Source organism: Crinia signifera, chromosome 7, assembly GCF_055691185.1.
Source record: "Crinia signifera chromosome 7, ASM5569118v1, whole genome shotgun sequence".
NCBI classification, from domain to species: domain Eukaryota; kingdom Metazoa; phylum Chordata; class Amphibia; order Anura; family Myobatrachidae; genus Crinia; species Crinia signifera.
The window spans coordinates 164629456-164642966 of record NC_139223.1 but is presented as its reverse complement, the minus strand read 5'-3'; the positions used below and the strand labels follow the sequence as shown (position 1 = coordinate 164642966).

At 46.6% G+C, this 13511-nt stretch overlaps 1 protein-coding gene across 1 annotated transcript in view; it reads right to left on the bottom strand.

The window, feature by feature from the left end:
* The window catches only part of PIKFYVE (phosphoinositide kinase, FYVE-type zinc finger containing), a 144123-nt gene that overhangs the window by 4809 nt on the left and 125803 nt on the right, over nt 1–13511 (bottom strand). The window contains exons 36-40 of the mRNA XM_083154232.1: nt 11521–11697; nt 10427–10530; nt 7685–7813; nt 7284–7545; nt 1275–1349 (exon numbers count right to left, since the gene is read on the bottom strand). Of these exons, the coding sequence (XP_083010358.1) occupies nt 1275–1349; nt 7284–7545; nt 7685–7813; nt 10427–10530; nt 11521–11697 (747 nt within the window). The remainder of the gene's footprint in view (nt 1–1274; nt 1350–7283; nt 7546–7684; nt 7814–10426; nt 10531–11520; nt 11698–13511) is intronic.

Here is a 13511-nt window from a genome sequence, read left to right as displayed (position 1 = left end):
CTAGCTGTGCACAGGGTCAGCAAGACTATGGCCTTTATTCAGATCTGATCGCAGTACAAATTTGTTTGGAAAAGGGGCAAAACCATGTGCAATGCAGGTGGGGCAGATGTAACATGTGCCGAGAGAGTTTGATTTGTGTGAGTTATTTTGTTTCTGTGCAGGGTAAATACTGGCTGCATTATTTTTACACTGCAATTTAGATTTCAGTTTCAACACACCCCACCCAAATCTAACTCTCTCTGCACATGTTACATCTGCCCCACGATTCACAACTGTGTACGTAATCTACTGTGACCTACTCAGAATCAGGTCCTATAGGCGGGATCCACTGAGCCGCGCTGGGAGGATTACCCCGAGATAACCTACAGAGGGGTCGTCTCTGCACCGCATCAGGAGCGGCAAGGAGACGTCCACAGGAAAAGAAATCACAATCGGGCGTTTAACGCAATTGGAAATCTATTAAATCCAAAGTTTCCAGGAGCCAGGTGGGGTTACCGAGCATTAGCTCTCGCGGCAGCGGGCCCGTCTCCCGAGGGCGCTCTCGCGGCAGCGGGCCCGTCTCCCGAGGGCGCTCTCGCGGCAGCGGGCCCGTCTCCCGAGGGCGCTCTCGCGGCAGCGGGCCCGTCTCCCGAGGGCGCTCTCGCGGCAGCGGGCCCGTCTCCCGAGGGCGCTCTCGCGGCAGCGGGCCCGTCTCCCGAGGGCGCTCTCGCGGCAGCGGGCCCGTCTCCCGAGGGCGCTCTCGCGGCAGCGGGCCCGTCTCCCGAGGGCGCTCTCGCGGCAGCGGGCCCGTCTCCCGAAGGCGGTCTCTAGAGAATTTAGATTGTAAGCTCGAATGGACAGGAACTGATGCTAGTGATTATTCTTGTAAAGCCCTGATATAAATGTTGGTGCATTAAATATAAAATTATGGATATCCGTGTAGGTCAACAACATATGGCCGACATGGCCAAACAGTCGACATGGCTATGGTCAACACATGAAAAGGTTGAAATGATTATTTGGGGGGGATTTTTAGGGACTTTTCTATCCTCTCTCATACACGTGGTCTCTGATTGGGATCAGTAAAGTGTGCAAGCGTGGCACCTGCCCCCAAAACCGTGGCGATCCATGCGAGGGGCTGCGGTACAATGGTTGGGAGTCCACATGCTCAGATGACAACTTTGACACCCCAAAAAAAAGAAATAAACCTTTTGACCTGCGACACCGCAGCCAGAATGTAGATACGATAATAGATTATCAGATGGAATATAAAATGCTGCAACCATAAAACTCACCTTGGCCACCCAGGATACCAGTCGACTTGACCACCATTTCCAGCTTCTTGTCCCACGTGAACGTTCTGATGTAATCTGTTGGTGGAAAGTAACAAATTCAAACACAACAAAATCGTAGAAAAACAAAGATGGATTTGTTTAAAAAAATAAAACTAGAATAGAATATAAAATGTAACTTAGAATGTGAGCTCTCACAAGCAGGACCCTCTGCCCTCATTTGCTTTTCCTTGTCACACTAAATTCAACGGTTCTCTGCAGTGGTGCAAGTTCGTCCCAGTTGCCCGGAGACCAGATAAATATTGGTGTATCCCCCCCATCATTATTTATTTACTGTTTCTCAGTTTCTGATATAGTGCAGTATATTCCGTTGCATTGTACTATTGAATTATATAGATAAATCGGTTTATCATCTATTTATATGTCTAGTGCCATTAGTGCGTCTCAGAAACATTGCCTTCTGTTGGCAGTGACTGGAACTACATCTCTTTCTCTCTCACACATGCACAAACACAGAGGCAATCACAAGGTAGCATTTGCTTTGAGCAGGGTTACAAGTAATATAAATATTTATTTGGGTATTAAATATAAATATTTATTTTGGGTATTTTGACTTTTAATCGCATGCCATACACCCCATGCACACCGATGCGATTTAAAATTGTATAAGCCCCCTATACGATTTTAAATTGTATAAGCACCTTAATGGGTGCTTACAATGTTAAATGCACCCCCACGCCACCCCCAGTATGAACGCCAACCTGAAGCGTGGCGAGCGCAGCGAGCCCGCGAGGGGCGGCGGTAGGCGTCCTCCGACCTTTTCATACCCCCACTATCCACGTCGGCGTGGAGTTGACTTTATATAGTGTGGCGAGCGTAGCGAGCCACCGAGCCCGAAGCGTGGTGAGCGCAGCGAGCCCCGCGCATTACTTCACATGTATTCCGCGTACGCTCGCCACGCTTCGGGCTCACGTTCATAGTGGGGGTGGCGTGGGGGTGCATTTAACATTGTAAGCCCCCATTAGGGTGCTTATACAATTTAAAATCGCATCGCATTGTATGACATTGTATGCCGTATACAATGCTATACAATTTTAACATTGCATGACAATGGATCCCTTGTTCTCTGCCTCCTGATACTTATGTCAGTGTCCCCTGCTGATACAGTTATGGTTATGTGTCCTGTACTTGCCCTCTATTGTATTCAGCTGTAAGTCACTGTCTCCTGGGTTATATACTCTAATAGGGCACTGCTGATCCCTTGTTCTCTGCCCCCTGATACTTACATCAGTGTCCTCTGCTGATGCAGCTATGGTTATGTGCCCTGTACTTGTCCTCTATTGTATTCAGCTGTAAGTCACTGTCTCCTGGGTTAAATACTATGCAATAGGGCACTGCAGCGCCATGTTACAGCCACCTGATACTTATGTCAGTGCCGCCTGCTGATGCAGCTGTGGTTATGTGCCCTGTACTTGTCCTCTATTGTATACAGCTGTATGTCACTGTCTCCTGGGTTATATACACTGTAATAGGGTGCTGCGGATCCCTTGTTCTCTGCCACCTGATACTTATGTCAGTGTCCCCTGCTGATGCAGCTATGGTTATGTGCCCTGTACTTGCCCTCTATTGTATACAGCTGTAAGTCACTGTCTCCTGGTTTATATACTCTGTAATAGGGTGACGTGGATCCCTTGTTCTCTGCCCCTGATACTTATGTCAGTGCTGCCTGCTGATGCAGCTAAGGTTATGTGCCCTGTACTTGTTTTATATTGTAATCACCTGTATTTCATAGTTTCCTGTTTTGCCCTGTTGTTTATGTACTCTGTAATTGGGCGCTGCTGATCCCTTGTGGCGCCATATAAAGTATATTAATAATAATAATAATAATAATAATAATAATAATAATCATTATTATACAAATAATAATAAAAATTCTATCCATATAGATAAAGCTGCTTGTGTGTGGAGTGGGGGTATCAGGGGTGGGATCATGGGGTACCTTTCAAGACATCAAGGTGGTTCCTCACTGCGGACAAGCAAAGACGCTCTTGATAATTTAGTATGCAACGTGCAGTGCAATGCCGACTCCATCCCATTTTATAGGAGACTTTATTTAGAACAAAGAAACCCCTGTACACCCTCAGGCTGCGGGTTAGACGAGTTGCGCACACTGTACTGTAAGCAGGCAGGAGAACACTTTGGGTGCATTAGCCGCGTACCCTCCTGATGCCCTTGTACAGCTCCGTGAAGTTCGCAGCAAGAAAGATGCTCAGAGGAAAAGTGTTATTTTGGTCTCATCAATAAAATGTGAACCTCAGAATTGTCTGGAGCATATAAAATGGATTTGGTTTAGCAGCCGATAGATAATTCTGCGCTACTTTGTGAAACTGCACAACCTCGCCGGCCTTATCATACCGAGACATTCAAAGCAATCAACTTAGCAGTCACTTGGGATTCCGGTCAGGTACGTGTTTGTTCTCATTATTAATGTGGAGTGGAACACTTTAAGCCATACAAGTTTTTCATTAAAGCGCCCGCTACCAAGATCAGAATAATTCCGGATAATTAAATCTCATATCGCGGTGATTGGCGATTGCTATTCACCACAAATGTATTTATAATCCTCAGGAGACGTTTCATTTAGATGAGGGGAATAAAAAAAAAAAAAAAACACTGGAAAAACAACAAACTTCATAGGATTTTTTCAAGGACAGCGGAAGGGAACGGTCAGCGAATACAGAGCAATATGTTCCCCTGCCTCGCTGCCAGACGTCTCCCAACAGCAAAACGCTGCGCTGTGGGAGGGGCTAGAAGTAACTTTCAAAACCACTGAAGTTCAAGAAACAATACAAGGACGAAAAAGTATAAATGAAGCGTTTCGTCTAGATTAGACTCTTACTGCTCTGGAAAATATGTACAATATAGACGAAACGCGCCAGTGATCAGCAGCTGGATACTATCTTATTATTAAAAGCACTTTCTACATATTAGTGCCATTAACTGGTTTATACATTTTAACTGCTAGGACCCAGGATCAAGGAAAAGGTGGTTCTAAATTGCACACCCTCAGCAATGAAAGGTGCCATCTGCTGAGAATAAAATGGTTTACACAGAGAGAGAGCGGGTGCAAATGCACTATGCTATCATTACATTACAATATAATATATAATAAGAGGTTGTTGGTATATCATTGGCCAGTGATATTGGCCTGCCCACCAATCGTCCAGGTCAAATCTTGTCGAGCAGATCCCTAACACTATGGGGTCACCAGCTGGGACGCAGGGAACCCCGAAACATGACCCAGCTAAGGACCCCCCCAGGACATCACAATAAAGAATAGTAATAGTAAAGTGGTAAAAAAAAGTGTGTGAAAAAAACAGGGAAGCAGGGAACCAGCATGGACTGCACTGAGACAGAGGCATAATACCAAGTAAGTCCTATTTATTTGTATATAGTGTCAGAGAATTTGGGGTTGGCATCTGGGCGTGGGGGCCCCGGGCTGCTCTGGCTGGACTCTCTCAGGGCATCGCAACTTAAATACACAGTCACTTTTTATATCATGTTTGTCTATTATTTATGTATGCACTCTTTATTTCACATACTCTCTACCTCCAAACATATAGTAGGGACCTTCATACTTATAATTTCACCACTTTACTATCCCTATTCTTTATTGTGATGCCCTGGGGGCTCCTTAGCTGGATCATGTTTCGGGGTTCCCTGGTGGTGACCCCATAGTGTTAGGGATCTGCTCCACAAGAGGTGACCTGGACGATTGGTGGGAAGGTCAATATCACTGGCCAATGACATACCAACAACCTCTGGTACTTATATGTTAGTTGGGCGCCCACTAAGCTATTTGCTTAGTTGTTCCGCGGGGCTCGCTACGCTTCGGGCTCGGTGGCTCGCTGCACTCGCCACACTGAATAAAATCGACTCTATGCCGACATGAATAGTGGGGGTATGAGCGTACTAAAGAAACGTGGAAAAGAATACAGAGGAAACATGAATAATCCTCTGTGGAGAGCGCTTGTGTCAGGGCGGTTCACTCAATATGAGCAGCTGCACCGGGGATTAGTCAGGTCCCCGAAAGAAGGCAAGGGAGAGAGAACAATTGCTGCGCTCAGTAATGATTTAAACAAATAATATTAAAACATGAATATATTTAATTAATAGAACATGATTCATGTATAATACATTAAAAACAATATAGAGATCAATACTGGGACCTGGATTGGTATAAAAATAAATGAAGGTAAACCTGCTCAGGACTGTCCATCTCACGGGAGGAGTCCAATAATCAATTGGGCCAATGTAGGCAAGAGGCAAGCTGTGAAGCCACTGGAGGTGTCCCTTATGCTGGATGGATGGTAAGTTACCAGGGGGATCCTCACCAGAATGTGGTGTGCTTGGAATAATTGCCAAAGATGCCGCTGGAGGAGTCACGTTCCCATAAAGTGGGTAAACAAAGGGTCCTCTGAAGTGTATGTTTGCCAATTGAAGGGGTGGCAATGCTCCAATGGAGGAAATGGATGGTAAATAACGTCCAGATGTTTGAGCAGGAAAAAAGTGTCCAAGGTAGGTCCCAGTCCTATCCCCAACGGGTTTCGCTGTCTCTTACAGGGCAGCTTTATCAAGGAGGGGGGTCCTTAGCTGGACAATGTTTCGGGGTTCCCTGCGTCCCAGCTGGTGACCCTTATAGTGTTAGGGACCTGCTCCACAAGAGGTCACCCGGACGATTGGTTGGCAGGCCAATATCACTGGCCAATGATATACTAACAACCTCTGGTAATTATATGTTAGTTGGGCGGCCACTAAGCTATTTGCTTAGTTTTCCGCGTGCGCTCGCCATACTATATAAAATCAACTCCATGCCGACATGAATAGTGGGGGTATGAGCGTACTAACTATAGTGGGCGTCCAACTAACATAAGTACCCAACCTCTTATTATATATTATATTGGAATGTAATGATCGCAGAGTGCATTTGCACCCTCTCTCTCTGAGGACCCAGGATCAAGCCTGTCCCTCCTGTATAGACGACCCAAATCCAGAGGACTATGTAACAGATCAGCGAGCTGCTTAACCACGGGAGTGTTTTCTGTACAGACCGAAAGAGCAGAGATATCACATGTTGGATAACGCCAACACCACTGATACTATCAGGTAATATCTACTAACCTTGCCCTATCACCACATGGGACTCCTCCCGCCCTACCCACGTCGGGGTCCTCCCGCCCTACCCACGTCGGACTGCTCCCGCCCTACCCACGTCGGACTCCTCTTGCCCTACCCACGAAGGACTCCTCCTGCCCTACCCACGAAGGACTCCTCCTGCCCTACCCACGAAGGACTCCTCCTGCCCTACCCACGACGGACTCTTCCTGCATCCCACCCATATCTTTATGAAGCGAGTAGGATACTGGGAAGTTACTCTTCTGCGAGTCTGTGTGACACCCCAAAAGTCAGACATCTACTAGATACCCAGGAACAGCAGGCACGTATACTCTACACTCTTAGGGGTACATTTGCTAAGATGGGAGTTCTAATAAAGATGAAATGTTTCCCATAGCAACCAATGAGAAACTACTTCTTTATTTAGCACCTTCTAGAAGATGATAGGTATAATCTAATTGGTTGCTACGGGGCAACATCACATCTTCAATAGAACTCCCATTTATTAAACCTTTCCTTTAGGAAACCAGAGCACCAGGAGGAAACCCACGAAAGCACGGGGAGAACATACAAACCCCACACAGTTAGGGCAAAGGTGGGAATTGAACCCACAACCTCAGTGATGTGAGGCAGGAATGCTGACCATTACACCGTCCGTGTTGCCCGCTGGGATAGCTTTTATGTGAAGATGGGCGTCACTAAAAGATTTTGTAAATCTTATTAACGTCCCATTGCAGAAAACATTGTGAACGTCGAGGACAAAGAACTCTATAGAACCAGATTTACTGTACATTACCCTCCCCCATCCATAAAACACCAACGTGCACAATTACTCACCAATAATGCCAACAACCAGCTCATCGGTGGTGTCATCACGTCCCACTAGCAGAGAGTAGTCAATGATGAGGTGGCTGGAGAGGAAGTGGGAATCGCTGTGGATGGACGCGCGGAGGACAGATTTGCAGTGTGACCGGATATATAAGGGGTTGTCACGCACCATCTTCAGCAAGTTCTCATCCAACAGAACGACGTCGCAACTCTCCTTTCCCGTCTCTGTTTTCACATTCCGGTTTCTCAAGGACCCCTTCAGGTCAAAGACCTAATATCGGGCGAACAGAAAAACGTGCCATCTATACTTACAGTAAGATCGTAGTCGCCGGGTCCAACAATCACCTGCATCAGACCCGAATATATACACATTATTCCTCCAGTGACCCTTTCACCGCCTCATACGTTACCTGCGCCATCTTTCTGCCGTAAAAAAGGTTTTCCATGACCAGCAGATCCAACTTCTTCTCTGTGTTATTCTGGGAGTTCTTGTAACCAATTCTATACACCCCGAGAATCTTCGCCAGTGCGGTTGGTCTCTGGAGGTGCAGCAAACAAAGAAGACATGGGATTAGGAGGATTCTGCTGTAACCCCTTCATACTGTATACAGAACGAGGCCCACGTTGGTATATGGGCACTATAGAGTATACTTTAGCAGTAATGCGTCGGTACAATATGCAACTTCTGAATATATTTTACAGGGTAGGCAACAGTGACCCAATGTACAGCAATCAGAAGCGGAGATTGGGGACAATACATAGGATGCATCACTTTTCCACGCAGCGAGGTAGAAGAGGTCCCCTGTCCTGACTACACCGCGCTAACATGGTCTGATCTGTGATCCGCACTACAATGCAGAACTACTGTGCTCAGGAACTGCCCACCATGGGTAACACCGTACCCTCCAAGAATAAGGAAGTCCTTGGCCCTTTGGTTCGTAAGTTTCCTACAGAAAATTAAATACTCATGAAACCATATGCGCTGGATTTGCATAAAAAAAAAAAAAAAAGTTCCGTAACAATATAAAAATAATGTTTTTAGATTTGAAAAAGAAACCCAAAACCCTCAAATCTGTATATACAGTGGGGCCCGATTCCGGATGACTAATTTTGAGAAACATTGCAAGGTTACAACTCCTGGCGGCAGTCTGCAGGGGACTACTCAGCGCAGGGCAGAGATGTCCCACAGGCCGGATCCTGCCCTGCAATGCAAAAATTCTGCATTTGCATCGCTGAAGTGCGTATGCTTCGCTACAGTGCAAAGTGCTTGTACAATAGCGGCAGTGATGCCAGGCACAGGCTGGCCATGTTTTGGGTTGCAGCGACTGCTTGAGGCGACGCGCTGTTGGCGGCCCCTGAATGGCCTGGAGACACGTGCGTTGTCCGGACCTCGCCACAGAAAAGGCTGGTCCGTCGGCCTCCGAACTCTCCATCGCCACCCCCAGTCACTCCGGGGACTGAGGTTACATTGCTCACAATGCAATCGAAGTCCACTGCCTCGCATGCGCGGATGCACAGATTCTGCCGCAAAAAGCGATCTGCGATTTTCAGTAATCTGCGGGGCTACCTGAATTAGCCCCATGATTAGATTTTTTTGTTTCTAGAAGATAACTGGTAAGTATAATAATCATATTGTGGTGCATCCTCTACATCAGTGGTTCCCAACCTTTTTTCTCTCCCGTACCCCTTGATTAGGCTTTTCATTTATAAGTACCCCTCCTCTCAATTTGAAATTTCCACAGTACTTATGAGTGTAAGTGAGCGGTATGCGTGTCCTAATATTAAGGAGTAGCCGTGGACTAGTATATGGTCAGGAATCAGGTCCGTCTTTGTCTGGCCGCTGGCTGTGTATTGTCTCCAGAGTTCCCGCTAACACCTGTAGGATTAATGCTTCTTCCACCCATGTCAGTGCGGGGCAGATGTTCACAGGTAGCTCTCAGTGAATTGCTGGTTGGGCAAAAGCACAAGTAGATGCTGATGATGCTGCAGATGGAACTGGAAATGACACAACGTGGCTTGTTTTCATGCCAATGGTAGACTTCTTTTACCATTGGGAGACTTTTTCTTTTTCCGCCATTACCAATATTATTTCCAAGTACCCCTAACTGGTCTGCAGAGTACCCCCAGGGGTACTAGTACCCCAGGTTGGGAACCACTGCTCTACATACATACGTACTACAGACAGCAGCCCATGAATGGTGCAATCCCAGGATTGTATAATAGGATCACCTCAACCTGATGCAGCCGTGAACTAGTCTCTGTGCTAGACCTCAACATTAACACTATTGCAATAGCAGGAAATGAGGCTCATCATATACAGTACGTCTATGGCAGGGCTGGGCAACACCGGCCCTCCAGATGTTAGTGAACTACACATCCCAGGATGCTTTGCATTAGTTTTGCTATGTGGTCATGCTGAAACTGATGCAAATCATCCTGGGATGTGTAGTTCACTAACATCTGGAGGGCCGGTGTTGCCCAGCCCTGGTCTATGGAGAACACCAGAGGTCTGAATTTTATAAATGGGCTCGTGGTGCATTGTATGATCCCCAGAATATGGCCTTGGAGTAACAGGAACATGGGAATATCTTTCGGCACAAAGTCCCTCGTTTGTGCACACGTGTGACATCTACGGCTCAGAGCGGCAAAATGGGAACAATGCAATTCCGCCCTTCCAATGGCCACGCCCAGCTATTCTGCATCAGCAACCTTGTAGGAGCTCTTAAACGGTTTCATTTGAGCATGTGGTATGTATAGGTGTTAGGCTGCGGGCATAGTGGCACTTTGTATGCCCATGTAAGCTCTTAGGGAACGTGACCATGTCTACATAACGGGAATTCGTGGCACACGGTGCAGGGAGACAGGCTGAAAGCAACACATCGGTATTATAGACCGGGACAGACTTACTTCGCATTGGAGAGAGATAAAGCGGACAGAGGAAGTTCAAACCAACCAGCTCTGAACGAACATTTATCAAACCCAGCCTGTAACAGGAGCTGACTGTCTGGTATGTTGTCTCCGTCCACTTTATCTCTCTCCAAAGATTAGTAAAAAGATCCAACAGTAATGCATAGCGCCCTAGTACTGGGACATCCATACACATCTTCCCCAGGGCATCCCGCACCTTACATTTCCACGTGTGTCGCCCGTACCTTCATCTGCACAGCGTTGGTAATGTAAGTGAAGTAGTGAGGAGCAAAGTCCAGGAAGGACTGCACCTCCAGGCGCGGCATCTGCTTCAGAATGAACCGGTCGTCTGTAGGAGAGAACATCATGAGTGGGAGGCTGTACCAGAACACAGAGGGTTTAAGCTGGGGTGCAGGAACATGACGGGTCAGTAATAAAACTAAAATAAAGTCAAAATAAAAGTCTAAAACTCCAGTTATATTCATTCTTCTGTTGGCCGCACTAATCAATGCTTTCCGTACCAGGTCGCCATCTCCCCAGTTACTGCTCTGTAGGTTTGAACAGGTTACGTGCAGCGCAAGATAAAATGGCCGCCCCAATTGGGATTTGCAAGAAAAAACCAGCAACGTGCACGGATTCGTTTTTTGGTCTGATGGTGTGTCTGGTTCAGACATCCATAGAGGACTTTGTGCATAGTGAGGAGAGCGTGTTTTGTCGTGAAGAAGTGTGTGTAAATCGATAGAGAAGGTCGTACAAGTGTCAGCCATGAAGAAGCAGCCAGACGCTCATCCACCTCCATTGACTGAAGAGAACATGAGAATGTACGTGTACTGATTCGGTCAGATAGATGAGTGACCGTGGAATGTGTGTCAAATTACTAAAAAATCCGCCATGGCTTTGCCATGCAATAAACCATAACAGCCATGGATGCATTCATTGATGCTAAAAAGACACTGGGGTGTAATCAATGCTTTTTGCGAGCTGTGACAGTGAGCAGTGATGCCTGCTCACTGTCACAGCTCGCAGGGTGAGTATTCAATAGCTAGGTTTTTGGAGCGAGTGGGAAATGGCATATGTGGCAGATAAAACAGCAAGGCTCGCGGCTAAGTCTATGTAAGGCCTAATGGGTTCCCCCCGAATACCCCCTCCATCTCCCTGGAGTTTGTGAGTCTCATGAACCCAGTGTGATTTGGTGAGATTGTCGCTAGATTTAAAAGCAGCAATTATTTTAAGTACTAAACCAATCTTGCCAGGGTTCTCCCAAATCACATCTATTACATTTGTGCCTACATTTATAATAAGTCAAGATCACAGGAAATTATTGGAAAGAAGTTCTCACCTTCCGTTGCGTAGAATGCCGCTCCCGATTTCCCGCCCCGGGCCTGCCAGGGTACGCAGTGTGCAAGGGAACGGATGAAATCTTCCTCACTGCTTCCCAAAATGACTTTACGCATTTGGTGAAACTCTCCAGCATAATAAATACGGCAGTAAAATTTCGCATTGGCATCGGAGAACTCTGCACAGGAAAAACAAGATATATATATTAAACCGAGTTAATGCAATACAAAGCTTCACGTGCGGATTTTCTTCCTTTAAGACGCTGTAATCGTTATTGTGAACTTCCTAAGCAAGCGGACCGTGATTTGGTTGAGAATACAAATCCTTCAAGGTCATATTGATCTAAACAGAAAACTCAATATGTTCCTGGCACCGTGGTCCTAAAAACTGCCAATTCAGGAATCTACCCCTACTGTAGCCTTCTAGAGGAGAGAGTCTGGAGTTTCTCGTCATTTCATAAGAATTGCGTAATTGTCCCCCGGTACGGTCTCCTATGTGGGAGGCTGAGCATCCTTCTTTTACCAACACTCCCATAACAAGATCCATTGCTGTGGGCACACAAAACCACCACACAGGTGCAATTTAGATGCATACACAGTAGCAAGAAATTCACCCCACTATGTCTAGAATTGGCGGGAATGTACGACAGATTCCTAACCCTAAAAAGAAAGAAAGAATGGAAAGCCAGCATTGGCAAGCAGCGGAATCACATTGCCTTGACTCCCCGATTTATGTCAGGTGTATCTCTGCCTTGTATGGGCTTCCAACTAATAGATCTTATTTAACAGCAAGTTTTTTTTGTTATACTAACAACGATATACATAGTAACATAGTTTGTGAGGTTGAAAAAAGACGGAAGTTCATCCAGTTCAACCTATTTATAGAATACTACTATAGTACTCCATCCCCAGCATTCATTTATTTACCCTACTGGACCTCCCGCTATGTATTATAATTAATGGTTGTGTGTTTTTCTGCTACAAATTGGTCCAACGCTTTCTTATATATATGAAGTGAATCAGCCATCACAACCTGGCAGATCATTCCAGCTCTTACTGCCCTAACTATGACGATCCCTTTCCTTTGCTGCGTGCGACTTCTCCTTTCCCCTGCCTTAGGGGATGTCCGCGTGCCCTGCGCACATAGCGCTCGGTAACCGGGATGTCCGCGTGCCCTGCGCACAGATCTCACGGGAACAGGGATGTCCGCGCGCCCTGCGCACAGATCTCACGGGAACAGGGATGTCCGCGCGCCCTGCGCACAGATCTCACGGGGACAGGGAAGTCCGCATGACCTGCGCATCCTCTGTAAAGTGGTGACTTGCTGGACGGATTTAAAAACTGTATACAGATTGGCGTCATCTGCAGATATTGCCACATTGCTTGCTAAACCACCCCCAATATCATTAAATAATGTTACAGAGAACTGGTCCCAGCACCGAACCTGTTTAGCACTGTGACCCAGTGTGACAATGAACCGCTAACCACTACTTGCTGTACCCTGTTCTGCAGCAAGTTTCTTACCCAATTACAGATGTTAGCTGCTATACCCATCTCCTATAGCGCAGCTGGGTTATGCATTACTGCCTCACAGCACTGAGGTCATGGGTTCTATTCCCAGCCTGTGTTATATATACGGGGCTGTACGGATGGTGTAATGGTTACATTACTGCTTCACAGCGCTGAGGTCAGGGGTTCTATTCCCACCATGTGTTATATATATGGGGCAGTACGAACGGTGTAATGGTTAGCATTACTGCCTCACAGCACTGAGGTCATGGGTTCTATCCCCACCATGTGTTATATATACGGGGCAGTACGGATGGTGTAATGGTTACATTACTGCCTCACAGCACTGAGGTCATGGGTTCTATCCCCACCATGTGTTATATATACGGGGCAGTACGGATTTTGCAATGGTTAGTATTACTGCCTCACAGCGCTGAGGTCCTGGGTTCTATCCCCACCATGTGTTATATATACGGGGCAGTAC